Source organism: Pezoporus wallicus, unplaced genomic scaffold (genome assembly GCF_028554395.1).
Source record: "Pezoporus wallicus isolate ANWC-B61680 ecotype Strahan unplaced genomic scaffold, APGP_CSIRO_Pwel_v1 contig_3952, whole genome shotgun sequence".
Taxonomy (NCBI): Eukaryota; Metazoa; Chordata; class Aves; order Psittaciformes; family Psittacidae; genus Pezoporus; species Pezoporus wallicus.
In genome coordinates, this window is record NW_026635034.1 from 14,194,900 (window position 1) to 14,220,505 (window position 25,606).

Below are 25,606 nucleotides of genomic sequence, written 5' to 3' on the forward strand. Positions count from 1 at the left end.
ACTTCAACTCAGTTTCATCCTCTCTGGGCAAACCAAGAATCATTTTTTACAAGAAAAATGTAGAAAATACATGTTCATGTTCAAATGCATTTTCATGAAAAAATAAGTACCATTCCAATGAAATTTTGTGTTATTGCTAGGTCTTTTAGGTAAAACATGAGCAATGTTTTTTCATTCCTCCTTTTTTTTTTTTTTTGAAGGAAGGATGCTAAGTTACATTCTTCCCCAATTCTGTGCACAACCAGTACTGGAAAATAAAAGCACCACATACACCTAATTTATGTCTTCACTTTCACTCATGTTGCTTCAAAAGTGGCATTACAAAGTCATGTTCTGTCAGCAACAATGAACTTACGAGCTTTTCAGCTGCAGCAACAGATGACTTAAGGAAAAGAAAACTACATTTTACCTTTCACTAAAGCCTTCCTCCATTTCAGTGGCATCAGCAGAAGGAATATCACCTGGTGACTGCAAATAACAATGATCACTACATTTTCCACTGCTTCCAGAGACTATTGTTCCATGTCGTGAATCTGCAGTCCCTTCTGACTGGGGCTCTTCATCGTCTTCATTTCCAGGGTGTTCTATCATCCACATGGCCAGCACTGTGATATTCTGTGCATCTGCTTCTCCTCTGGCACCTGCCAGCAGAAAAATCACAACTCAGAAATGTATTCTATCATTCATTGTGAAAAAAATAGATATTTTTTTCCATTATTATAGAACTTAAAAATTAAATACTCCACTGGGAAAAATTGTTCCATATTTACCTATTTTTTTTTTCAATTTAAAGGGATATTATATTTAGAAATTACCTGTAGCTTCCATGGCTTTTGCTATTTGCCTGAGGGAGAACCCCATTTCTAACAGTGGAACAGCAATAGCAGGAGGAGGAGGGGATGTCGAAAGTCGGCTGCTTGGATCAGACAAGGCTTAAAAGACAGAAAACATTAAATGTAAAGTGCATAAATTTTTCTCGTGTTATTTTACTAGATATGCTGATATATTAGCTCCAAATAAGGGAATAATGGCCTTAACAACTTTTTCTCTACTACTTTCTACAAACTATTTTCTGTAATGAAACCAGTGTTTATTCTTACTGACATACATTATTTAAGCTTCTGTTTAAAGAAGTAGGATACTGATGATATTCAAAGAACTATTTATTTGAAGATATTTCTAAGAAGTTTATTACCATTTAAAACTGTATAAAATTATTTATTTTATTTATATTTAGGTAAATAAAATTATCCTTGACTGAACCATCGAGATTCCCAAATATTATGAGATCACTTTCTTTTTCAGGTACACAGAGAGACCTCAACCAAGTTATCACAATACTCATTTGTGCTCTTTAGAAACTCAAGACTGTAATGTAACAATTTTCTCAGCCTCCTAGCTATGCCAATCTATACTGGTGTACGTATCATAAAATGTACCAATTCTTGTTTCCCATGTGGTACATAATCTAACAAAAGCTAGAAAATTAGTGCACTGAGCAGTGGCACACAAGCAAGGAAACAAGCCCAAACCAGACTAACGTTCTGAAGTAATTACCAGTTATATCACCATTCTCGTTTTATACATGTAATCCACTCCACAGCTTTTAAAAGCTGATTTCATTTGCTTGATCAAGTCTGCAGATAGGCAAATCTACAGCTTTTTGTACCAAGATAGTAATCTAAAGGTTTCTGAAAATGCTTTGCGTGTTAGATCGCATTAAAAAGAAATCTTGCTGGCTTTCAATGTCTTAAAACACTACACTGAACTTCTGTGAGGTTACTACCTGTAGTAACTACAAGTTTACCTGTACGATTGGCAGGCCTTGCAGACTGGGAATCAGGAGAAGTCAGACTTTGTCTCCTTCCGACTTCATCTGAAGGAGATGTTGGTAAAGATGATATTGGAGGAGTCTGAGCACGTCGTGCTGGAAGTACAGTTGTAGTAGGATAACTGGAGAACATTTGCCTTTAAAAAAGAACAATATACATTTATATTACAAAGAGCTACGATGTAAAAGGTCTGACACAAGAAATATATCAAATAAGAGTGCACCTGGTAAAGCATACTTTACAGCAATTGATTTTTGTAAGGATAAGGCAGAAAGCATGCATTGAGATGGGCAGAAAACCCTGTCTAAATAGCTTGTTCCTACCCACGTTTGCCTGGAAAGTTAAATTCTAAGCGTGCACTTAAATGCATCCCTTATAGACCAAGAGCTGTCCTAGGAATGAAAGAGAATTAAACACTCTTCCCATTTCCCCACTTTGCTCAGAACTCACCTTGAGTAATACATCAGGTGATTATTTTACTTTCACTGTCCTGGTAATAAGATATTGTTCTGACTTTCGTCAAATTTTATCTGCAAAACCTCTAAGAACAGAGGTCAGATACATCAACAAAATTAATAAACTTAGGACAGGACTCTATTCAGTGTAAAGCAGATTTCCTTCTACATCACAAACAGCCTCTACAGATTAATGAGGTTTATCTTCCATTTCAGTATGTGAAGGTAGGATGAAACAAGGTCTTAGCCTGCAGGATGTTAACTACAAACTAAGATCTACTTCAATTTGAGAATTAACAACTATCTGTTAAAAATACAGAACTTTATCATTTAGACTATCCCAAGAAGCCATGAGAACTGAAGGACAATGTAAAGAATTTCTCCTTTCTTGAAGAATTCAGATGTTATACACAGTTTATGTTAAAAGCTTATTATCAGCTTTTTATTTCTAGTAATACATGTGCTACAAGGCAAAGTACCAAATTAAACCCTGTCCTCTGCAGAGGCAGTTCTTGACAGGCAATACAAATGTTAACATTTTCAAAAGACACCTATATAAACCACACAACTGGTTCCCCATACCCACAGTATCATACATACTGCAAATAAAGATATCTTACCTAAGAAGACTGAGAGGCATAACACCAGGTGATTCTGAAGCTGGAACTGTTTCAGTATCAGTTACTGGAGTAGTAGCAGTGGTAGTATCCTCCAGAGAGCTGCTCATGAAAGATGTCGTGCTCGAAGCAGAAGGGCTGGTTGTAACTGGTGTTTGGGCTTGCTGAGACTGATCACCTTCTTCTACCTGTTGATCTACTTCTGCAACAGAGAAAAGGACATTACAGGATCAGTAATATCACTGTGTAGAGCAAAACAGTAGATGTGGCTAAACTTTTATTTAAAATCCCCCCCAGAGCAAGGGGGAATTTTAAAAATGCACACCACACAAATACTGCAGCCAATAGGTCATGGACTTCTGCAGAGAAATCAGTCTGTCAGCTCTTGCTCTTGTCCTACAAGGCAAACAGTAAACAAGGCTTTCCAGATGATATCAAAAGAAGTGTGACTAGCAAGTCGAAGGAAGTGATCCTGCCCCTCTGCTCTCATGAGACCCCACTTGGGAGTACTGTGTGTGCAGTTCTGGTGTCCTCAACATAAGGACATGGAGCAACAGGTCCATAGGAGGCCATGAGGATAATCAGGGGGTGGAGAACCCCCTGTATGAAGATAGGCTGAGAAAGTTGGGGCTGTTCAGCCTGGAGAAGGCTGCATGGAGACCTCGGAGCAGCTTCCAGTATCTGAAGGAGCCTACGAGGATGCTGGAGAGGGACTCTTCACCAGCGACTGCAGCGATAGGACAAGGGGTAATGGTTTTAAACTTACAACAGGGGAAGTTCAGGTTAGATAGAAGGAAGAAGTTCTCTGCTGTGAGGTTGGTGAGGTGCTGACACAGGTTGGCCAGAGAAGTAGTAAATGCTCCATCACTGGCAGTGTTCAGTGCTAGGTTGCACAGAGCCTTGGGTGACATGGTCTATGGTGAGGCATCAGGGGGTTGGAACTATACGATCTTAAGGTCCTTTACAACCCAAACCATTCTATGATTCTATGCCAGATCTTATGATATTTAGATTTATGATTGTAACAGCTAGGATTAATGTCTTAGGCAAAAGCAAAGGAAATTTCAGATATGGAAACAGAGTTGATTAACTATAAAGCTGTTTTGAATTCAGCTAAGTAACTGATTTTTTAAGGTAGGGTTGTTTTTTTTTTTGGTTGGTTTGTAAGTGCTTAAGACAGTAAAGAATCAGATACCACAGTATCTTTACTATTTCAGATATTTTTTTCTTTGTCTAAACTGATTAAAATGGCTTCCCTGAGGATGCAGGCTGTAATACACAAATTTTTAAGAAGAAAAGGAATTACACACATTTTCTCTTTAGCTTCTATTAGTACGTTGCCAAATATCTCAGGAAAAAACAAAACCAACCAAACCAACCCCAACCCCACAACAGACAAGTATCTCAGAAAAAAAAACCAAGGGAAAAAAAAACCAAACCAAACCACCTTCCACAAACATCCACCCCACAGCCCCCCAGAGAAAACCCAAACAAACCTACAATTTCTAAGAAAAAGCTTTTTCTTAGAAACACAGGTTACTTACACCCTGACCCTGCTCAGCATCATCTGTTGCTGTGACTGCATACAATCACAGTTAACATAATTACATCACACGCAAATCCTTCTGACAACTATATACAGAAGTGCTCCTTTTTAAAAAGTATTAAATGCAAATGAGAAAATCTTGTATTTCTGTTATTTGTATTATCATTACTATTAATTTTAATAGAAATAAAAATAATAAAGCATATACCCCCAAAGTTTTTAAAACATACCTTGTTTGAGTCTGCCACCAAACTGATCCTCCAGCAGCCCATGAACCACTAACTTGTAGATCATAGCTTGTGCTCGTTCTAGATCTGCCAGTCCTAGAGCCCTCTTTATTGGAGAGCGCATGACTGCGCGTTTCACCATGTGGCGCATGAGGAACTGCAGGGCAGCACGCATCTCAACATCCTCATGAACAACCGGAGAACTTGCACAGTCAGAGTTGTGACCATTTTCTGCCAGGACTTTTGGTATTAACAATAGTTCAGCATATTTACTACAACTAAGAAGAACGCTAAGTGACTTCATGGCACCAAGATAAAGATAAGATAGCTGCACTGCTCTGATTTCCGACTGCACAATATCATGATTTCTTGGAGTATGTTCGTGATTCTTTTTTCTTCCCTCAGGAGGTTGGTGTTGGGATTCCATACCTAGTGTTGATGGTTCTAAGGAAAAAGAAGCAATTTCATTTTCTGACTTAGAGCTCGTAGCACTATGTCCTTTGTTATCATCAGCACTTTGTCCTAATCGTGGATCTGATCCAATATCACCCTCGGTTTTCTGGTCCATTTCCCCTTTATCTTCCGATTCATGCCTGTGTTTTTTCTCATGCCTCTTGGTGCTCTGCTTTCCTGTATCTTCATGAATACCAGTCAGGTAAGTCAGATCCAGCAACACCGTAGCTGTCAGCCCACGAAATCTTGCAACATCAAAAGGCAGCGGTTCACAGGGCTCCAGATTATACAATGGAGTATCACTAGGCGACCAAAAAGTTGGGAAGCTTTAATAAAGATCAGAATGACACAGGAAAAAGCAAGTGAGGGAGAGACAGGAGGAAAGTACAGGAAATAATGTAGGCAAAGTAAGATGTAAAATATATTTAGTAAAATAAACCACCTCTAAAAATTAAACGGAAACAGGGGAAAATGAGGTTATGATCAGAAAAACAGGGAGATATGGTATCAGAGTAAAGGCAAGAACGGATGCGCAGGGTTTCAACAGCAAGCATTAAACCCCAGAAGCACCACAGAAGCTATCAATGCTGTGCTGACAGAGGCTTCTGTAATTATTTACAAACAAGTAACAGCCTCTTACTATGAAGAACCACCCTGAGCCAAATTTTATCATCATACCTGAGCTGAATTTGTGAACAGGTATAAAAGCTTAGAAAGAAAACACTCCAAAACTTTTTTCACATTTAGGAAAAGCTTTGATTTGACTCCATATTCCTGTTTAAACTATTCATCACAAGGAGCACACTACTGATAGCTTCTGATAATTTCGTCTCTGGTTATGCCAGGGCAGATTACATGGAGACGACAGTGACTTCTTGAAAACAGGTCAGAAAACCCAAGAGACAAACATAATACATGTTGTCCATCTATACTCAGTGATATTTTGTTAACATTTAGCACTGTTACACTTGACTAATTTTCACTACACGTAGGATAAAAATTCAACAGCCTAAACTTCCACATATCTTGTATTTTCTACACATCTACCACATAAAGGACTTCTAAATCTTCCTTTTATTATCCCAAAATGTTTTCCCCTCTCATGTAAACTTCTACCTAAAATGAAAGCAAGCTTGATCCCTGTTTTGATTAAGAAGGCACATTCTGAACTTAATTCAGTGCATTGCCAAGAGCCTGCCTATGTTCAAGTGCTTCACTCACCTAATATTCCAAATTATTTGAAGACGCTTACTTTAAGGCTATACTGTCACATGGGCATACATGAACATTTGTATCTGGAGCTAAATTCAACAATCAACTGCACTTCATACATTGTTAAAGTGATGACAGCCTTTGCAGAAAGACAAACTAGGCATCATGCAACAGTTCTGAGAGGTGAACTGACCTCAGCTGCGTCAGAATATAATTGTAACTGGTGGCAAAAAAAATGCTTATTGCTCAATTTCTCCAGAAGATGACACTTCAACTATAGCCAGAAGGAGCTTAAGAAAATTACTGAATCAAATCTGTTCCACATAAAACGGGCAATTCCTGTGAGAGCACCAGGGAGCCCAGAGAAGTCACTAGCTTCATTTCAGTTTCCCTCCCAGCGCCTTCCCTTTGAAGGCACATCTGCAAGATCGGTGGAAAAAGGAATATCTCCTTCCAGCCTCCTCCCCAGTTTTCACCATCATCGGCAGAACAACCTCAGTGTTAACACCTAATACAGGGGCACTCTTTCAGCTCTCTAAGGCAGGTCACAGAATGATGAAGCTGCATTGTATTTGAATACCATCATCCAACCCACCATAAAGAATAGAATCCTCCCGTTTTCTGACTTTAACTACCCCACAAGCCCCACAGAACAATTTCCAGTTCCCTAAGAAGGGAATGACAACGCAGTAGACTTCAGTTCTCAACTCTGATAAATCAAATCAGGGCTCTCTTTACAATCATGTTTGCCATTTGCACTAACCCCCAGTAAAAATCTGTTATTCAGAGACATAATCAAGACGCTGCAGTAAATTAAGACAGGAATAATGTTTTAGTTAGCCAATACATATCAATTCTAAACCAAGCAATCCTCATTTCAAATCTAGGAAAACTGGCAAGTCTAGTCACATGCCAACTCTGAAATCTAGAGGCCAAAACTAAGAAGTCTAATGATGCTTTAATCAGTGCAAACCTATCGACTTAATTTTTTATACACAAGACATTTTATTACTAAATACTATAAAAGCTTAAATATTATATTTGTTTTAAAAGCTAAATTTTGCAGTCTAAGCTTGAAATAAATGATCAGCATGACTCTAGTGTAAAATGTTACTTCTGAAGATTTTGAAGCACAGAACACCCCTAGACTGTGAAAAGTGTAGGAAATGAGCATACCTGATAGTAATCTCTGCTTCATCCCACTGGACCTTGGCAGATGTACTGCCTTCCTTCACTACTCCAAGCAAGGTGGCATGACGTCCAGTTTGCTTGTGTACACATCGACCTCCAACTCTAAGACCAGCATCAACTCCACCAATTACTGCTAGAACAGGCCACACTTCCACACAGAGCATCTTTAGCTGCAGTTCTGAAAGGTCAGCCAGACCATGCCTACTGTGTTTGCTTTTCTCCTCCTCTTTATTTTCCTTCTCCTCTCTCGCCTCACTCTCTTCTCGACTTTGAATTGAACGACTCTTCTTCAGCTTTTGGCCTGCTTCTTTAAGACATGTTTTGATTTTATTCAGTCTTTCCATCATTTTTTTATTGATGCAGTGTGTCCAACGGTCTGTGCGATGAAGGATACGAATGAGTTGGATAGTGGCTTCTGCCAGCACTGCAGCAACAGGACTACAGATGGGGTCACCAGGCAGCAAATCTCTAGGTGTTCCACGCATCTGCATATCACAGATCTTCACCTACATGTTTAAGGAGAACAGTTTTAAAAGTTATCTTCACAATGTTCCTGGAGAAGCTCATTTTATTTAAATACAGGAGTCTCCTACTGAAGAGAAAAAATTACTATCACTGCCTTTTTTTGCTTAGGATCCCTAGGAAATCCACCTCAACACTGATCAAAACCTGCATCCCTTCAAACTCAAGGATGCTGAAATTACAACAGTTCATGGTTTCTCATTTAATACTACCAGGAATCCCTAATACTGCATTCTCACTGGGAATGCAATACTGTGTGCAGAATACTGTCTGTAAATCAATTGTAAATAAAATACATTTTAAATTTACAGTAGATTGCACAAGAGAGGAATTTATGAGAAGTCTAGGTAGCGTGCAAGTAAGACAGTGCACATCATAAACCAAAATGAATAATCAGTGATGCTCTTGCCACTCGCTAGCTACCGTCCCTACCCTGCAAAAACCCCAACATCCATAAACCTGACACCCAGAAGAACAGATGGAAAAGGATAAACTTATGACCTCTTATTAAGTGCTAACCCCAGTAAGGCAGCTAAGCCCCACAGAGCAGCTTGATCACCCCCCTCAACAGGATGAAGAGAATCAGAAGGGCAAAAGTGAGAAAACCCGTGGGTTGAGGTCAGGAAGTTTCATAAATAAAACAAGACAAAATAAAACAAAACAAAGAAAAACAAGTGCTGCAAAATGCAATCCCTTACCACCAGGTAATGCCCAGAGAGTCCCTGAGCAAGAGAAACCCCTGGCAAATTTCCCAGCAGTTTTACTGCTGTGTGTGATTTTATATTGTATGGAATATTCCTTTGGTCTGTTTAAGTGAGATGATGGCCTGCACTCCCTCCCAGCCTCCTGGCCACCCCAACCTGCCTGCTAGGAGGGACATGGTGAGAAACTGAGAAAGCCTTGACGCTATGCAAGCACTGCTCAGTAACAGCTAAACCACTGTGAATTATCAACACAGCTTTGGTCATAAACCCAAAACCTTGCATCATATGGGCTGTTATGAAGAATATTGACTCGATCCTAGCACAAACCAGTACACCTATGCAGATGAACATTAAAGTTACCTTCTCTCCTGGATTACTGCTGTAGAACATAACACAAGGGTATAACTCTGCTGCATCCACATCTTCAAAAGCTAGTTTTGGCTCCTAGTTAAAAAACAAAAAATCCCTTAAATTTCAAACACCTTAACAAGCAAATACATGAAACGTGACAAAGTTATACTTGTATTATAGTCTTTGTAAGTACTGAAACAGTAAATTAACTATCACACTTCGCTTTATATAAAATATCCATGCCAAATCACTGTTCAAAAAAAAAAACAACAAAACATTTTATGTTAAATACCTCTCCATTTTTACCAAAGGAAATAGTTCTTGCTTCCATATCTAATACGCATGTGATGAAATCTCCTTGGGTAAAGCTCGACAGAGTCAAAGTTTGTTCTCCATTGTGATAAAGGTTACCACTATAGGCTCTATACAGCCACATATCTGAGGTAGTGCGATGGTTAAAATCATGTACTGGCCAGCGAGAAACTCCTACACATGTTCCTTCATTGCCTCGATTCTCCTTCACAATGTAGAACTACCAGGCAAAACAAAACAAGCGGGGAAAAAAGTCAAGAACAGATGTTTTTATACAACAGAGCAATAAAAATTTACTGTACACAGATTTATGTACACTACTTCTACTCAGAAGCTTCTAAATAAGTAAAAACTAATAAGCTAAAATTATGCCCTAAAATGACATCTTGGTGTTTAAGGTCAGTCATTTAAACACAAATTACTAGTAATCAAGTAAATGCATAAACAAATTGGGTTTTTTTCTGGACTCAAAACATACACACTCAGAAGCTGAGTTACAAGTGCTAAAAGTCATATTCCAGAAACAAATAAGCTGTACTCCTTACATTAACAGTGAGTGATATACACAGATTCAAGTTAAAACAGAACTAAAAATGTTATGCTCAAAGATGGTACTTACAAGGACTACAACAGTATACATATCTATATTCTTGAAAAAAATCACTCCAGAAGAAGAATTAACAGACAGGCTGATGTGTCTTTTTACAAGAAAACAAACTGTTTTGTGAAGTTTTCTGGACAAAAAAGTCAAAATCTACGTATTTCAGTGGATAACTTTTGCAAGAGAATGCACATTTGTGCTGACTGTGGATCTTAGGGACAAGCAACACTACCTCTACAAATGCACAAAGCACTTTCACAGTACAATCTGTGTACTGAAATACCTGAATGCTCTAAAGCAGCCACAAACTCTTCACTTTGGGTTAAAAATTGGAATCCTAGAATGATTCAGGCTGGAAAAGACCCTTAAAACATTGACTCCAACCAGAAACCTAACACTGCCAAAATGTCATTTACTCAAGAATGCTGCCATAAGGGAAAAAAAACCAGGCAGCTTTTGTTCATAAATCACAGTGTATTTCCAAAATAAAAGTATGCAACCTACCTTCCACTGATAACACCCGGAAGTAACTCCAGTGGATGCTAAACCATATCCTTTACCTCCACTTCCATGAGTTAGAACCTGCCCATTTTCCACTATGCAGCACTGAGCTTTCTCAGGGTCAAATGACACTTCTTGTATGGGAAGATTCTCATCTTCATCTTCTGACTCCCCTTGCTTCTACCAGAAACAGGACAAAATATCTGTGGTAAATGTAACTCGGTTACATTTAGTCAAGAGAGAAGGTAAAAGCATCGTTACCTGTAGCTTTATTTCTTGTTCTTTCTCCTTTATTTGAATTGCATGTTTAGCTTGAGCTATTGGAGTCTCCCACATGCAGTCAGACAGAAGTGAGAACAACCTTTCAACAACCTGGTATATTAGAATACAATTCAGATCATTTCAAATCCAAGACAAGGACAACAAAAACAATTACATTGTTTTACTTTGCTTTCTAGGTATAAATTTCAAAATATTCAGTGCTCTTAGATACGTAAATATCCACACTGAGCCTCACTTTATCTGAATTCTGAGCAAACCTATGAAACACTCAGAAGTTTACAGAGACTTTTTGAAGAAATAGGTGTAAAAGCTTATAACAAAATATAAAGACCTGAGCCATTTGATCATCTTCAACACCAGATTCACAAGCAGGTAATACAGCTTCTAATACATGAAGTGCAAGAAGTCTAGTCCTCAAATTGCCAACCAATGGAACTCCTAAAGATGGAACAAGATGTTAATAATCTGAAAGTGACTTCTGCATCAGGCACACACGATGCCAGCGGCATGCCACCAGTGCACAAGTCTCAAGTGTAACCTGCATACATCTACTGAAGTTGGTCTTAGTTACTCACTGTGTAACGTGTTCTAACAGGACTTATATTTAGGAACTGCACTACAGAAATGCAAGCAACCATTAAGCACACTTTAGAAAGATCATACCTGAGGAACACTTCTGAGAAGCAATGTTAAGAAGTACTTCTGTCCACTTTGGAGATGCCATTTTTGACTGAATTGCTTTTGAAGACACAACTCTACGCAGGAAAACAAGAAAGTCTCCCAAATGTAATTCTGCTGCATGTTGCTTTCGGAGGGCAGCTGGGAAGTTAAATTAAAAGTTTTAATTTACAATCTTATTATGACAACCTTAGAAGCAGTCCTTGTTACTGGCAACAAACTGTTCTCTAAGTAAAAATACAACGATCAGTTATGACAGGATGGCTGGCTGTTAAAACTTGTTTAGATGACAGGAGCCCTCCAAGCTGCTCTTTCACTTCTGCTCCTCAGCAAGACAGTAGAGAGTAAGACTAAAAGCTCATGGGTAAAAATAAGGGCCAGAAGATTACTGATCAGTTACCAACATGGGCAAAACAGACTCCACTTAGAAAAGAAATTAATCTTCCCATGAAAAATAGAGTAGGAAAAAATTAAAACACCTTCTCACACAGCTGCTGTGTGGCACATCATACACTTTCCTAGGTGTGTTACCACAGAGGCACCACCAGTGTCAACAACTGGCTCAGATTTGGGCAGAAGCAGGTCTGCTTTGCAGATGGCTGAAGCTCCAAACATGAGGGCAAGCTCATGATTTCTTCTTGCAGAAGCCACTCCTGCAGCTCCCTCCCACTACCCAAATCTTGCCACATAAATCTAACACACACAATTATTTATACATGTCCCTCTAATATAAAATGTAACCACTGGTCTCTAAGTGTGTTTTTGCTTTATGGGGATTTCTGATACTAAACACTATACCACCTCACACCCCTGATTCATATTTCAAGGCAGTTTTAACCAGGAAATGCTTGCAGAAAGACCTTAGATTCTAACTTCTAATTAATTATCTTATGAATTCATCAGCCATTGGATTATTTATAAGGTAAGACAATCATAAGCGCTATCAAAAACGTATGTACACCTAAAAACCAAGCTACAACTAAAAATTTCTTCAAACACGTATTTCCACAGAAACTCAAAATGCTCATTAAGGGACTAAATTATATAAAGATATTAAGATTTCAGAAAACCTTTTGTTAGATTAAGATGACAGGGTAGGGTTAACCTTTTGCTATCCACTAAGACCACAAAAACTGCATAATACAAAGCAAATGCAACCAATGCCTTAACTAATCTATATTTATTTGCAGTTTGAAATTTAGATAATTCCTATGAACTCATTTATGGAAAGCACCACTACCAGTGACTCATTTTTCAAGGAAACCTGTATTCTCCTCCTAACTGCAAACCAGATGAAGTAATTCTTATTCTCAGCCTGTTCCTAACTGTAAATTACTTAATGCGTTGTGTCTATGTAAATCTGAACTGAGCAAGAAGTTATTTGATGAATTGACTTAATCTAGCTTACAGAGTTAAGAATGACCCAACAATAGTCAAAATACAGTAAAGTGGGTGAGTGCCTCAGCATTCTGTGGTTTCTTTCATTATTATTTTCTAGTATTTCAAAATTTTAACAGCAATGATGCCAGATAATTACCTCTGAAGTCCCTCTTCTCGTTTTCCCCACTGGAATCTGCCTTTTTTGATTCTCCATCTTCCTCACCTTCCTCTTCTCCAAAGGAAGCCATAAGCATCACACCAGCTTGTGATAACAAGTTCTTCAGCTGACTGCATAATAAATCCAGCAAAGACTGGACCACTTTTGGACTCAGTTTGTCAGCATAGGTTCTATACACACCCACAAAAAACAGAAAGGTAAAATGAAGAGTATTTCAGAGCTGACCCAAGGAACAAGAACATAAATACAAAACTGCAAATGCAGAGCCAGTGACAACTGGGTCTACCACAGCACTAACTCTAATTCATTCTATTGCAGCAGGCTACTTTCCCTCATCCTCCACCATATGCTTGGCACGTTATTCTTATTTGAACCCTGGTTTTAAGACACTTTAAAACTGTCTAATCTTCAGAATCAAGGGACACATTTCCAGTACATCCTAGGGGAAAAAACAGTTTACTCAGTTAACCATGATCCCATTGCAGCTTCCAGAGATGGGGTTAGGGTTTGTGGGTTTAGGTTGGTTTGGTTTTTTTTGTGTATGTTACTGGGGGTTTTTTACATAACATATTTAGCAGGTAAACACAATGTGTTGTATGAACACTGAAATGAAGATGCACATACAGGATATCAAATAATACTCTTCTTCCAAGTAGAAATTACTTTCTCTACTGTTTTTTTCTTCACTAAGTTAAACTAAATATTTAAGTGTTGACAGGAATTTGAATGTTGTTCTGTGGGTCTGGCAGATGCCAGTATTCCTCAGAAGAATACTGTGTATTCTGAAAAGAGGCACAATGTACTGCTCTAAAGAACTCCCACCACCCCATCAGCATCGCTTTTACACAAATGACTTTTATACGGCAATGTGAAGAATCATCGTATCAACTGACTAGATACAGATACAGAGCAAAATGAGCAAAATGGGGAATATGAGAATACAGTGTTTATAGTCCATAAGGTTCCAACTATTTTGGTCCAAAACTCCTCACTTTTTAAAAGTATTTATCAGTTTTATGTGCACCTTTCTTACAAAGAATGTGACTACTCTTTTCTTCCCCCACTTCACCTATATACCTCTGAACATTTATTGTCCTAAAGAAAGCTCACACAAAAGAAAAGTTATTTTTAAAGGACACTGAAAAGCTGAACAATGAAGTTTTCCAAATGAAAGGAAGCATGTGACACTTACCCCGTGGTGATAGCGAGGATCTGAAGCAGTCTTGTACTGGCTACTTTCAAAGCTGTGCTGAGCTGAGAAATGCCAGTTTTGGGCAGCAGCTGCAGTGGTTGCCCTAGCATGGTGTCTGTGCCACACAACTGTGATAGCACATTCAGCAGACCAGTGGAAATGGCCAAGGAGACATCAACAGGCTGATAGTGGACGCTTAGAGCAAAGACTGTTACCAATAGAAGACGCTGCTGTGCTTCTAAGATTAAAATAAAGTTGTCTTAATTAATAAGCTGTTTAGAGTAATACCAGGACAGAGCAACAGCAGATTATTTTTTAATAAATTTTAATGAAATAAATTATCAAGGAAAAGGCTAGCATTCTTTGTCCGTCACTGTAAGGTAGTCTTTCTGATGTACCCTTTAAGTCAATGCAACCTCTATGTCAAGGTTGTCCAAGGAAGAATATGATGTAGAACTGGTTTGTGATGTAAATGTTCTGAGGGTATATCTCAAACCAGAATCTTCTCTCTAGGATAATAATAACTGGGTGAAATGCTTCATTTTTCACTTCTACTTAAAGCGTATTCTCATGAAATTTCTTAGTGAAACAACAAAAAAAATTCAGATAAGAATGCCCATAAGGCTCTACCAACAATTACAGAACTCTCTTCTGTACAGAAGCTCTCAGCCAGTACATGTACAAAGGCACAAAGAGGGGCAGAGTTCCAGTTACCCCTTAAGGACAGAAAAGCACACTGCAATATTTGGGTATAGAAGGACAGGGAAAAGAGCTTTCGAAACAGACAAAATGCCCTGCTCTTTGGTTTCGGATTTAAAGAGAGTTTACTTGAAGGAAAAAAGACTGGAGAGTTGATCTCCTCAGAAAACTGCTTATCCCTGAAAAACCTAAAAATCACTTGGAAGCACCGAAGACACAGGTGACTATAGAAGACTGAGGCACATGGAACAGAAAGGCTGACAACACTTAAAAGTCTTAAAATAAAAAGGCCTAACACTTGAAGAAAATTACAACAGAGCAAAGTTAAAAAGCTTCTCTCTCCCAGGAAAAGTTGTCAGTCAGACACATCAGTGAGTTCTGGGCACTAATATCAAAGTCTGCTTTGTTAAACTGTTGTACTGTATATTAAATAATTTGCAAAACTGGTTTTTACTTACCTATGTGATGCTTATTAGCTTGCAGAGCTCTTTCTAACGTAGCAGATAACTGCTGGTAAATTTTGTGCACAGCCACCTGGATTTCAATTTGAATACTTCTTTTGGCTGCTCTGATACCATCCTGGCTCAAACAAGGAAATTAGAATAAGAATTGATACATTATAATCACACAGTTATTGAAATAGCAGAAATTACTGAAGTACTTACCTGGTAGTGATGCAATCTTACACTCTCTCCTCTGGCGCCTGCATGTCCTACAGTGCCCAAACCAAAGCAGCCAGCAAGAAACTGTAGTCTAACAGAAGTAAGCAATGAAGAAGACTGAAATCCTGGTACTTGACGACTTCCCATTAAAGGCACGCTGCCTTTTTCTTCCATCCCTGACAGAAGCACTAAAATTTGATGAAGTGCCTCCAGACGAAGCTAAAAATAAAGGCAGGCAAAAGACAGTATTAAGTAAATAGCAAATATCCTTAGAAATTAGATCATCTCCAGCTGTAAGGGAGAATGAATTGAGGCAGCTGTTTTCTCACTGACTTATTTTTTTTAGTTTCATTTCAGAGTTTATTTACATTAAGTTCCCAGTTCCAGTTATTTTAACTAAAAAGAGAGAGTATCCTTAAATATACAGAATTTGGACTATGATTTTAAAGAAGCCATAAAATGAGCATAATCTATGAAGAATAAGAAAAGATGTTAAACTGAAACTTACCTCAGCCCTCAACTGCTGCTGCTCCATTGCAATTACTGATGCTTGTGGACTGGTGGACATACTTTCCTCTGGTTCCTTAAATCCTGGCGAGTTTCCCACATCGCCACTTACAAAGCTGACAACATTTTCAATCAAAGTATGTACTCCAAGGGATCTTGAGAGATCAAAATCGGACTCGACAAATGAGTAGGAGGATGTGTATAACCAGTCTCTGCTGTGTTTTAGTCGAACCCATGAGTCACTTAAAGGTTCCACTTGACTGTGTATTGCTCCTAAAGATACACGTAATGAAGGCTCATAAATTCCAAATCACCAGGTAACACATTTTGACAGCAGACTGAACTGCTACAGGTGGGAAATGAATATTCATATTAATTATACCATGCATTAAGCAACTCAGAGCAAACCACTTGATTTACAGCAATTTCCCTGCAGGAAAGGCTGTATTTAATTATGTTAAGCAGTATTGCAATGCGCTGCCAAGTGAGAAAACAAAAAGATAAAAGCCACTCAAACTGCTCAGCTTAAAGCTAGAACATTGAATAAAAATGCTTTGCAGCTAAATGACAAAAGAGTAAAGAAAAAAAAAAGATCTGCTACAACAGAAACTGTGCACTTGGGCTATTTATTTTAAAGTCTAACCGTAAACCAAGAGGATGCTTTGGTTTTAATCAAGCCACTATAGATTCAATGGTTTTGAAAAAGTATGTTATTCTGGATGAAGTATTTACATAATTCATGGTGGCAGAAGGGAACAGAGAATTTTTATTTTAAGCTAACAGAGAACATTTACTTTATTACTCAAGATAAGTAGATACATGTATCATTAATACCACCTGCAGCATGTATTAGATCTATAGCTGTCACCTGGCAATTTCACAGGTCTATTTCCAAGTATTATTACATCTACGTGTCATTATGCTACCTGAAATGTTACCATCACTAATAAATATACTGCTTCAAATGAGCATCAGTCATCAATCTGCAGCACTGGAACTTACTTATCACCATGTATTTGATCTCATTTCCAGAAGAGTTTTGCTACAACTCTCTCCCTGGCACAAACGAGTGCAATGCCACTAAAGTCATACCTTCATCAGCAGTTAAATGTACGTATCAACACAGGAGTTGGTATTTTATTACTTTTGTAAATGCTGTTAGCTGATTTGAAGCTATGCAAGGCATTGCATGAAGGCAGACCCGGCTCAAGAGAACCTTCCAGCTGCACAGACAGGTAATTCTACAGACCTATGTGGAAACCTATTGCATGTTTAAATTCCCTCTGAAATTTAGTCAGAATTATCTTTAAATAAGCTACATAAAATTTTAAAATATTCATCTCTCTTGTGCACATGCCAATTGGAGAATTACAACCTCTTCACCATACTTGTACAAAACGACATTTACACCTCAGTTTTTAACACCTGTCTGCAGGGCATCGACCTCAAACATTATTTATCATCTCTGTTTCCAGGAAAAAGTCACTCAACTTCAGAAGAATTCATCTGCTGAGAGCTTGCTTTCATCACTGAGGTTGAGTTCCAGTGGTACTAGCTTCAGGACCAACTTTAAACACTGCCTACCTGCAGCAGCCCTGTAAGCAGCTGCGCATGGGAACAAGGATAGGCAGACACATCAGGTTTTGAACTTAGGACAACACTCCTTGCAACCATTCCTCACCATTCCTTTCCTAAGGTAAAGGCAAAATGGTAATCTGCCAACCAACCTGCAGGTCACAATTTGCACTTTCACCCAACTTACAAATTCAGAATGCAGTGAAAGTTTGCTTTTCCTTTGTAAATTAGGTAGTTAATCCCCACAGCCAAAAAAACTGTCAAGTGTGTGAACTATGAAAATCTGTTCACATCCCATTTCCTTTCCTGTAAACCATATTTGTGTGCATTTGTATGGTATTCCTCACACTGGCTACTAAAAGGATTGCAATGGCTTCAGAAAACCATCACAGTACTTAGGTCATGTTAGGATTTTGACAGAAATATACACACACAGGTTTATTCTGGATAATGCAACAATTAAGATTAAACACTACTTTTCAAAGTGCGGTCTCATTTCCTAATTTCTGCTGGTTTATGCAGCACAGCAATATATTACCTGGTTTACAGAGAACACCCTGCACTGTGATGTTTTACTATGAAAGAATTTCAAGAAGTACTGTTACTCAATTTTACAGTTTATACATGGTGACAATACTAAAAACAAAGGTAAAGACAGATACCACCTTACTCTAATTTTAATATTAATTCTAATGTTTGCTTTAAAGCTATTAAAAACTATGTTATAGACTAAAGTAGGAGGTGAGAAACATAAGGTAAATAGGACAGAGTAGAATAAGCGGGTGGTAAAATACCCACTTTAATGTAAATGGAGTTTCCTGGCATATGCATGGTGAACAGAGCCCAAAGGAAGGACAAATGAAGCCTCAAATTACCTATAGGAAGCATAGCTAAATCACTACCAAGCCTCCTCATCAAAACCCTCCTTAAGCCCTACAGTCTTTCAACAGCAGGAGAGTTTAAAGCATCTCAGTTACAGAACATCAGAAGAAAATTTAGTTTTGACAGTCAAATCTTATAAGTAAAAAAACCCACACCATATTAAATAAAAACCTACTTTTTTCATGTTTAAAAAAAAGATGAGATCTCAGCTAATCATTTCAATATGAAATGCAAGATTGTAAGTACAATTTAAAATTGTTTCAAATTAGCAGAAAAGTCCAACAATTCTGAAATATGCAAACCAAGAGAAGTTATAACTAAATGTATAGAGTTTAAAAAGAAACACATCAGAAGTCAAAGGACTAAACTTCAGAATTAAAAACAATTAAGAATTAAGGCACAGAAATCTGAAAGGATTTTTTTCCCTTGAAGATGTTAAATACCAATAGAAGAATCAGAAGTATGATTGTATATTAAAGTTTAGCATGATTCTGTATAATATCAATTACACAGAACTGATTGCAGCTTAGCACTTCCATAAGCCTCTAAAATCACATGAACAGTTGCACATAAGAATAAACTTGAAGCTTACAGTGAAAAAACAGAAAAGAAAGGAAAACAAGTGTACTTGTCCTTATAAGCCCGCTTGTAACAATGAGTTTTCTAAATGAATGTGGCACAGCTGCAACGCACACTTGAGAAAACATAAAATATGTAGGGAAGCTATAGAGACAAAAATATAAACATGCCATCAGTTACTTGCTTGAAGCTCTTCTTTTTTCTGGGGCTCAACTGGCCAAAAAGGAGTAAATACACTACACCACACAAGAATCAGAAGACAAAAGCAGACATTTGAAACAGAAGGCAACATAGTCATAAAATCTCTTTTTCAGAATGACTTAGACTTAAAAGATCAGACTCATCTCAATCCATACAACCATATCAAGCAGCAAAGTTCTGGGGAAAAAATATTAACTCTTGAATTAGTACAGCCGAGATAACAGACTTCCAAATTCTCCACCTTTTTTTCAGAAAAGAAAAAAATATATTCGTATATATCCCTCTTAACACAGTCCTATGCATCCACCAAGACATGTCTATGTCCCTTACTCAAACACCATCTTTCAATTTCAAAATGCAGAACTCATTTTATTACAGGTACACAAAATAATTCCAATTTAATTTGGATTTCATTCAAGTTGCTGCTTTTTTCAGAGTTGCACAGTTGTGTTAGTGAAGTACTACAGTACACACAAGCACGATGAAATTCACTGATTTAACTTTAATGACACGCCAAGACAGGAGAACTCTGTAACTATGCTTATGGCTGCACTGCTAAATACACATTTTTTACTGTTAAGTCTCTAATGCAGCGTACAGTAGCCCGCAGGTACCGTACAGGACAGATACAACATTTTGAGGCACACTCTCTAGATTTGCAAATTTGAAGAAGATTAATCTAAGCAACAAAAAATACCCCCAAATGGCTTAGATATGAGGGGAAAATAACAATGTGCTCATCACCCCTTATGGCAAAAGTTTGCTAATTCATGAATAACTAAATAACAGCAAGGAACAAGTTACTCAAAGGATCCTCAAGTTGAAGTAGGAATACCAGAGTCATACTTTTGATCAGATACAATAAACAAAGGAAAATGCAATTAATGAATGGACTGAGTGGTTAAGATGTTAATCGAGTAAAAAGATAAAGCTTTCCTTCCATGCTCATCTGCAAGACCACAGGAACAGCTTATAGTAATACTAGTCTTTCTACTGCTAGTTTTCTATATTGCCATTTATGAATAGGAAAAATGTCCATACCATAAAAATTAGACTATAACCACTAGTGAGATTCATTTATTAAGGAAATGTGATCTGAATTTTGAATAATGAATTGCTGCATTCAACAAACAAATTCTAAAAGAAGCCAATCCATTGCAGAGGGAACCTCTTGCCTGTTACAAAGGAACCACTCACCAATACCCTATACACACTATACTATTTTGACAAATCTGCAAGGATCAAATACTCTGCGAAGAGTTCAGCTGAGGACAAATTAACCCTACAGAACCTCAGGATAGCTTCAGAAGATAACTAGGATTCACAAAATGATACATTTCACAACAAATCAAAGACCTTAAATAGCACCAAGCTGAACAGCTCATCCACTTGATAACATAGATCTTTATAGATCTTTTCCTGACCTTGACGTAAGTATCAGGAATGCTTACCTATAAAAGCACCATGCTTTCACTGGCTGAGTCTGGTACAAAGTGTCAGCCAAAACTTTCCGATATATCACATGGCACAAGCAGAACAGTTTGCATTATTATACGCTAACTTGCAGTTGCCAAAACCAGACCAAAAAAAATCTGCAAGTACTATGGGGACACCAAATAAGACCCCTAGTACCAGAAAACAGGTATCTGTACATGTCTCAGTGTTCAGTTTGCAAATGAGCTACACGAGTTTCTTTATAGGTTCTGGACAGGACAACTTCATTTACTTGTTTCTCCTCAGTGTTACACATCTAGTGCAGAATCTTTCTATGTACTATGAAGCTTCTATGGGTTAGTTGGTTGATAAAGTCTGTTCTTGCATTATTCTTGATTTCCTGGAGCCCGTGACCAAAACAACCTTAAAATTCTAACCAACAGCTCTTTGATCTAACACACGATGATTTCCTGAATTACTTTTAGGATATAGAGGAAAACACAGATAGCTCTGTGTCAGATTAATATCAAAGCTAAAAATGGTGGCTTCAAAGAATACACTGCAGACCAGAGTGCTGACAGAGGCTATCCCATCTTGTAACACTGTGAACACCAACACACATCCTGCTGTTAGAGAACGAACAGCTCTAGTATATTTCTTTACTTGTGCATGGACAAGGAATTTCTTTCCACATCATTAACAAATTGAAGTGTAATGGGTGCTGCCACTGATGGTTTGCTTTATAATTCCAAAAGACTTTAGAAAAAAGAAAGCAGCTTCTCAGTACTCTGCTTAAGGATGAAGGCTATTAAACTAGAACTCTTAGGTGACCTAACAGTATCAAGGCTTCTTGCAATTACAGCATACCACAACTCAACCTAATGCCTCTTACCAAGATTTTTACAGATACAATAGATACAAGTCATGATTCTAGCAAAGACTCTGCATCATCCAGCATGAAGTGACACTTTTCGGTCTCTGTGTGAACAAACATTCTTTGCCCCCTACACTGCCTTCTGTGAAGAAGTTCATTGAGATGCCCCATAATGCAGCAAAACAGAAAGCAGTACAAAAGCTAAAAATCTGATTTGTATTGCAGCAATGGAAGAAGCACTTGCTTGGTTCTGTGGATGTGCTGCTGCTGAAGGGATGCAAAAACAGAAGAAGTGTTCACTGGATATGAGTTTTCTATGTTCAAGTACATTTTACGCTAAAAATGTTCATTGTTAATACAAGGGTAGAGTGTTCCACTTGAACTTCCCTGGCAATTTGTCCTTCCTGAAGTCATGTAAGTGGAAACAGAATGAAAAGTTCCACATTCTTCACTTAACTTCACCTCACAGAAATCCTCACTTGCTTCAAAAGAGCACTGGAATTCTAGAAACTAGAATAAATAGTTACAACCTAGGAAATACTATAACCAAAGCAACAGAATTTAGTACAAAAAGCAGTAGGTACTAGTTATATAAAATGTTCTTTTTAAACAGTTTTAACATCCTGATTGCCATTATTTACTGTATTTCACTGCAAACATATTTTACCTTAAAAAATACTAACATATTTATCAGGTCAATAATCACTAGGTAAACATTAGAACTTACCCCTCTTTCTGTGTGATGATGCCAAATCCAAATCAACATTTCGTCTTCCACTCTAGATTAAAAAATGAATAAAAGGCTTATTTCTTTAGGTGAACATACGTGGTGCACAGTATTTGAGCATTTAAAATGCATCCCTTGCCCATGAAAATGAGAAAGTTATCATTTCCACTGGTTTTATTACCACTACTACTTTCTCTCAAAAACTGGTGTTATTAGAAGAGAAGCTAAAGTGCTTAAACAGAGAACTAAACAAATGTGTATGATGTACTTCCCATCTAAATGTTATATTGACAATCTCCAAGTACATAATGTTAGTTTACTTACCAGTGAATAACCTTCCTCATCTGATTCTGGCTGAGACAAATCAGATTCACTTCTTGACTTAATCAGTCTGTAGCTTGAGTTTGCATGGATCGAGCGACTTTCAGCAGTAAGACTTTCACTTCTGCTTTATGTACACACACATGCACACACACAGAGAAAGAGAATACCAGTATTAGGCAAAAGGGAGAGCTGACAGTCAAATTCAGCAGGTACCACAGTTTTATCTGGGAGCAGACTATCACAGAACATCACAAGACCACACCAAAGATGAGAAAAGTGGTCTGATGGCTTCAGTTATTATGCTTATAAAATGCATTAGTAAACTGTTAATCTCTTAACATCCTTACAAGTCAACTGAACAAATGACAACGTCAAATGACTGATCATTCAAGTGCTTTGCTAAGTGCTACATACAGTATACAGAAACACTTCTGAGATGAGAGGGTAAGAAAACAGAGACAAAGTAAGCGGGTGAAAAAGCACTAAACTTGTTAAAAACCCACCCCTAAAACACATCCTAAAGTTGATATGCTGGAAATGAAAGCCACCCTGACAACAGAGACAACCACCCCTAAAACACATCCTAAAGTTGATATGCTGGAAATGAAAGCCACCCTGACAACAGAGACAACCACCCATGCTTTAGGGGTTAAATTTCCAAAAAGAAGCAAAAATAATACAAGTACTGAATATCTACAATCTCCCTCTGAACTCCACCTTAATATCTTGATTTAATGTATCAGAGCAGGGTTTCTGTACACTAGAATTTTAAGTAGACTCAGGAGTTAACTAGTAGCACCAGGTACACAATTCGTCTATTATATCCTAATACACAAAGACCTCTAGAATAAAGGTTTAAATGGGTCCAGTTTAGAATAAAACTGTGTTATCAAGAGTATCTCCGGTTAAGAAAACTAAAATACATTATGTAGTACTTGTACTATTTAAATTATATACTTCTCCAATTCAATGAACTGTCTGGCTTGATTTTGTTATTTTCCTATACCTAACAACAGTGTCAATATCAATACACACCAATATGTTAGGAATATTCATGAAAATTATCACAAATGACATGTTTCGTAACAGGCTTTGAAACTATTGCTTTTAAACATATCCTACAAATGTCTTTCAGACACTATTATATAGGGCATTGCTAAAGTTCAAGAAAATACAAATATGGAAATTAAAAATGCAAACACACAATCTTACAAAAAAATAAGGAATTTTTCCAGTTACCTCAGATTACCTGTATACCTGATGATCTGGACTTCAGTACTAAAGCCCAGCTTCAAAAAGTCAGTATGGTCCACACAGACTAAAACTCTTACTAAGATTTAGTTAATGTAGACAAAGTAAACTGAGCAAAATCGCTATTCTCAACAAAAGCACACCATTGCTCTAGGCAAAAAACTCCTTTAAAAATGTCTGAGAATCCTCAGAGGAAAACCCAGCTTATTTAACCAATGATAAAGGAAGCAGAGAAGAGTTAAGTATTCTAAGCATTCATGAAACCCCACCTTGTCATGAGTCCGACCCCCTCAGAAGCAGTAGAGGGAGGCTGCTGTAACTGTCCATCCTCCCTTCGTTTCTGGATCTCCTCAATAACAGGGCTCACTCCTAAGATTAACAAGGCACATCTGTGGATCACAGAGTTGCATGCAGCAGTATACACATCTTGACCTTCTGTCAGATCAGTGCTGATTCTCCGTTCCTGCTGAGACTGAGGAGGTGGATCATCAAGCCTAGTCCCTGTCCCAGTGTTCATTCTATCTCGATCCCGACTCCGAGCTACTTCACGGGCTGATAGGAAACATTGAAATATTTCTGTAACATGCAACACAAAAAGAAGGTCTTAACTTCTAGATATTAATTTTCTAGAAGCTATACAGAATGAAACATTCATCTACATCTTGGTCCCAAAACTGCCCCACTATAAAGAAAAATGAGTATTTTTCCAACAGCAAAAGAATACATTATTAATACAAAGAAGTCATGCAAACAGATTAAATGAAGCATTTACACAATGTTAAGTTTAAATGAAGAGGACAAAGCAGTTTGACAGAACACTAAATGCTCTTTCAGTGTCTTACTGCAACCCAACTCCTGTTCTGACAGCATCAAAGAGATTATTTCATATTTGCCTTTAAGCAGACATATATAAAGTAACCCTTCTGCACATGTGTATTCCAGACAACAGCATATCTCTAATTCAATACTGAAACAGGTTCAGGCTTTTATAAGCTTTGTTCAGTACAATGAATATCCCACCAAAATTCTTAGCCTTCACTTTGCTTAATTCTGCTGCTGTCTACCATGTCAGATTCTTTTAAAGACGCTGTGTGACATTATTGTCCAAAGACCAAAAACTCTCCTGACTTAATAATTTTAATTTGAAAGATTCAGATCCCCTTTGGAAGGGCAAAGGTAAACTTAAATATTTCCTGCTTATAAGTCAGAAGCAGCAAGGCATCAAGGACACAAACAGAACCCTGCATGACAGGATGAGCTTTCCCTTAGGACCTCCAGTAAAAGAGCCATTATCTTCCTACTTATGTGTGCATGGAAGACTACTGTCTGGATGTTTCTGGATACATTTCCTTTATTGTGCCCAGAAACCATATCCAAGCACGATTTGAGAATACTGAACATTTGCCCAGGATAACTGCAGAGCAAGCAGCAAAAGCATATTGCATCTACTGAACATGTGTGCAGCTTCTAAACCCTCACATACTACAGTAATTTTCAAACACTAACATGACTTCAGTCTCTGAGAACACCAGGGTAACAACAGGAAAAACAACCGTGTGTGGCTGGATGTTGCTTCACTAAAATTGGAAAACTTAAGGATTAAGTGTCCCACTGACTGATTACAAGCCCAAGTCAGTCTAACAGCAGTTTGCAAAGT

At 37.8% G+C, this 25,606-nt stretch overlaps 1 protein-coding gene across 10 annotated transcripts in view; it reads right to left on the reverse strand.

Moving 5' to 3' along the window:
* The window catches only part of HERC1 (HECT and RLD domain containing E3 ubiquitin protein ligase family member 1), a 95,992-nt gene that overhangs the window by 30,055 nt on the left and 40,331 nt on the right, over positions 1-25,606 (reverse strand). For 8 of the 10 annotated variants that reach the window (XM_057399653.1, XM_057399662.1, XM_057399682.1 and 5 more), the window contains 20 exons: positions 24,219-24,525; positions 22,699-22,819; positions 22,375-22,426; positions 16,104-16,375; positions 15,599-15,814; positions 15,392-15,512; positions 14,235-14,472; positions 13,022-13,212; positions 11,470-11,625; positions 11,138-11,244; positions 10,786-10,896; positions 10,528-10,704; positions 9,403-9,642; positions 9,120-9,203; positions 7,519-8,039; positions 4,681-5,456; positions 2,908-3,106; positions 1,808-1,968; positions 816-932; positions 410-641 (listed from right to left, as the gene is read on the reverse strand). In XM_057399653.1, the coding sequence (XP_057255636.1) occupies positions 410-641; positions 816-932; positions 1,808-1,968; positions 2,908-3,106; positions 4,681-5,456; positions 7,519-8,039; positions 9,120-9,203; positions 9,403-9,642; positions 10,528-10,704; positions 10,786-10,896; positions 11,138-11,244; positions 11,470-11,625; positions 13,022-13,212; positions 14,235-14,472; positions 15,392-15,512; positions 15,599-15,814; positions 16,104-16,375; positions 22,375-22,426; positions 22,699-22,819; positions 24,219-24,525 (4,399 nt within the window). The remainder of the gene's footprint in view (positions 1-409; positions 642-815; positions 933-1,807; positions 1,969-2,907; positions 3,107-4,680; positions 5,457-7,518; positions 8,040-9,119; positions 9,204-9,402; positions 9,643-10,527; positions 10,705-10,785; positions 10,897-11,137; positions 11,245-11,469; positions 11,626-13,021; positions 13,213-14,234; positions 14,473-15,391; positions 15,513-15,598; positions 15,815-16,103; positions 16,376-22,374; positions 22,427-22,698; positions 22,820-24,218; positions 24,526-25,606) is intronic. The other 2 variants (XM_057399708.1, XM_057399699.1) reach the window with 2 other exon arrangements.